The sequence below is a fragment of the Penaeus japonicus genome, unplaced genomic scaffold (assembly GCF_977035675.1).
Source record: "Penaeus japonicus unplaced genomic scaffold, GWHDUDI00000001_assembly GWHDUDI00000004, whole genome shotgun sequence".
Lineage (NCBI taxonomy): Eukaryota > Metazoa > Arthropoda > Malacostraca > Decapoda > Penaeidae > Penaeus > Penaeus japonicus.
Genome location: NW_028234406.1, coordinates 15,693,520 through 15,696,019, shown reverse-complemented (window position 1 = coordinate 15,696,019; position 2,500 = coordinate 15,693,520). Strand labels below are relative to the sequence as shown.

Below are 2,500 nucleotides of genomic sequence, written 5' to 3'. Positions count from 1 at the left end.
AAAGAACAAGTTACCAAATTTCATGAATATTTCAATTCAAAACATGATAGCATTAAATTTACAGTTGAAATAGAAAGGGAAGGACACATTCCTTTCTTAGATATAGACATTAAAAGATACAATGGAACTTTTGTTACTTCAGTTTATAGGAAGCCCACTTATACTGGTCTTACTACACAGTATGACAGCCTCATTCCCCAAAGATACAAAACAAATCTAGTCCAAACTCTAGTCATGAGAGCATATAAAATTTCTAAAACTTATCATATTTTTTGTGAAGAAATAGAGTTCATTAAGAACACACTGAGAAAAAATGGTTTTCCGAATTTTGTTCTAGACAACGCTATCAGGAAAACACTAGATAAGATCTTTATCAAAAAGATCCTGTGCTCACTGTCCCAAAAGATGACATCTTTATTCATCTACCCTATATTGGCCAACCTTCCCATGCACTTGCCAGAAAGTTGACTTATGTAATAAACCATAATTACAACACAGTCACTCTTAGACCCATTTTTAAAGCAACTAATACTATTAGCAGTTTTTTCAAAACCAAAGATAAGGTTAGAGACTCCCTAAACTCGTCTACTGTATATAAATATGTATGTGGTAGCTGTAATGCTGTCTATGTTGGAAAGACCACCCGAAATCTTTCCATTAGAGTAGACGAACACAAAGGAATCTCTTTCCGGACAAAATCCAGATTGAATAAACCAATGTTTTCATCCATCAGAGATCATAGTGAAGAGAATGATCACCCAATCAATAATTGCAATTTTTCCATTATTGACTCTGCTACCTGTGATTTAGATTTATGTATTTTAGAAAGCATTTGGATATGGAAACTAAAACCTGAATTAAATGAATATAGTTCATCAACCAACCTTGAAATATTAAAATAATACAGTCACCCCCGTATCCATTTTCTTCTTCTTGGCACGGGTTGTGTGCTCTTATTTCTTGACACTTTTACTCTGTGTATAACCAACCAACATAAAGCAAGTATGTATGGTATTTTATGAACCTGTGTTTTACCTTTTTGATGCTTTTGTATTATTCTTAATTATGTTTACTTTTACTATTTTATTACTTTTAACATGTATGTTTTTATTCTTATATTACAGTCACTGATGATGAGTATTGTAATACTCGAAACGTTTGAAATAAATAATGTTCCCTGCTGCCCTGGCTGTTAACTTCCTTATTAAGGCCCGCTTCCCAGCTGGAAGATCAATTGTACAAGTATTAAGAAGATATGGAGAGTCTGTGGTACGTCTATTCAGGGATTATGAGAAGAATCATCTCAAGCTTAGAAAAAGTTTACTTGATTTACAATTTCTCAAAGAGTGCAAACTTAACAAGTTAGTGCCCAAGTTCCTGAAAATTAAGATTTGGAAATTAGATCGTTCCACTAAGAAAATATATAGAGAATTCCAAGAACAGCTTTTAGACATAGAAATAAAGAGTAAAACAGATGAAGTGACTAAGAAAAAGAACCTAGAAAATCAAGTCATCAGTAAACTGAAAGCAACCCTCTCAGTGCTAGATTATAATCATATAACAAATTTTGTCACCAGAACTAATGACAAAAAGTTAAGTGATGTGAAATTTAAGCATGAAAACAAATTGTTTCAGTTAGGTGTGGATAACTTACATGACACTGTGAATCCGGAAAAAGTAGTGTATAATCTATCTAATTTTCCCTTATCTCCTGCTCTCAAAAAGGTTTTAGCTAAAGGTTTGAAATATGCTATTACTCCTCATAAATTACACCTGCCTAAATTTCTTCTACAGTTTGAAAAGCTTTTCAAAGCCCTTGACAAACATGACATTTTGAATAAGGATTCTCATATAAGTCAAAATGTAAAATCTACCATTAGAAACTTAGCCTTCTCACATTACTACAGTTTCAATTGCAACAAAACAGAATCTGGTTTAAAGAAAGAAGAGGTCAAACTTTTGAAGGGTTTAGGAAACAACAAAGACATTATTGTTACTAAACCAGACAAAGGCCAAGGTGTTGTGCTTTTAAACAGGCAGAATTACATAGACAAAATGTTGAACATCTTATCTGACCCTGCTAGATTTACTTTAGTCAATGAGGATCCTCTAAAAATCATTATCAGGAAGGAAGACAAATTAAATAGAGTATTAACAGAATTAAAGAAGCAAGATGTAATTGATCAATATACTTATTCAACCTTACATGCTTCAGGCTCTAAACCAGGTGTAATTTATGGCTTGCCCAAGATCCACAAGGAGAATACTCCTCTTAGACCTATTCTGTCAGCCATAGGAACAGTGAATTACAATATTGCAAAATTTCTTGTGCCCAAACTAAAGTGTTTAACAACCAATGTACATACTATACATGATACTTTTTCTTTTGTAAATACTATTTCTATCATTCCTAATGCTGATCAATATTTCATGGCCAGTCTTGATGTGACCAATTTGTTCACAAACGTTCCATTGCAAGAAACTTCCAATATAATTTTAG

At 32.7% G+C, this 2,500-nt stretch overlaps 1 protein-coding gene across 1 annotated transcript in view; it reads left to right on the top strand.

Moving 5' to 3' along the window:
• LOC147471935 (uncharacterized) overlaps positions 1-2,500 on the top strand; it is a 3,106-nt gene that overhangs the window by 540 nt on the left and 66 nt on the right. The window contains exon 3 of the mRNA XM_086535786.1: positions 1,223-2,358. Coding sequence (XP_086391912.1) covers positions 1,223-2,358 — 1,136 coding nt within the window. The remainder of the gene's footprint in view (positions 1-1,222; positions 2,359-2,500) is intronic.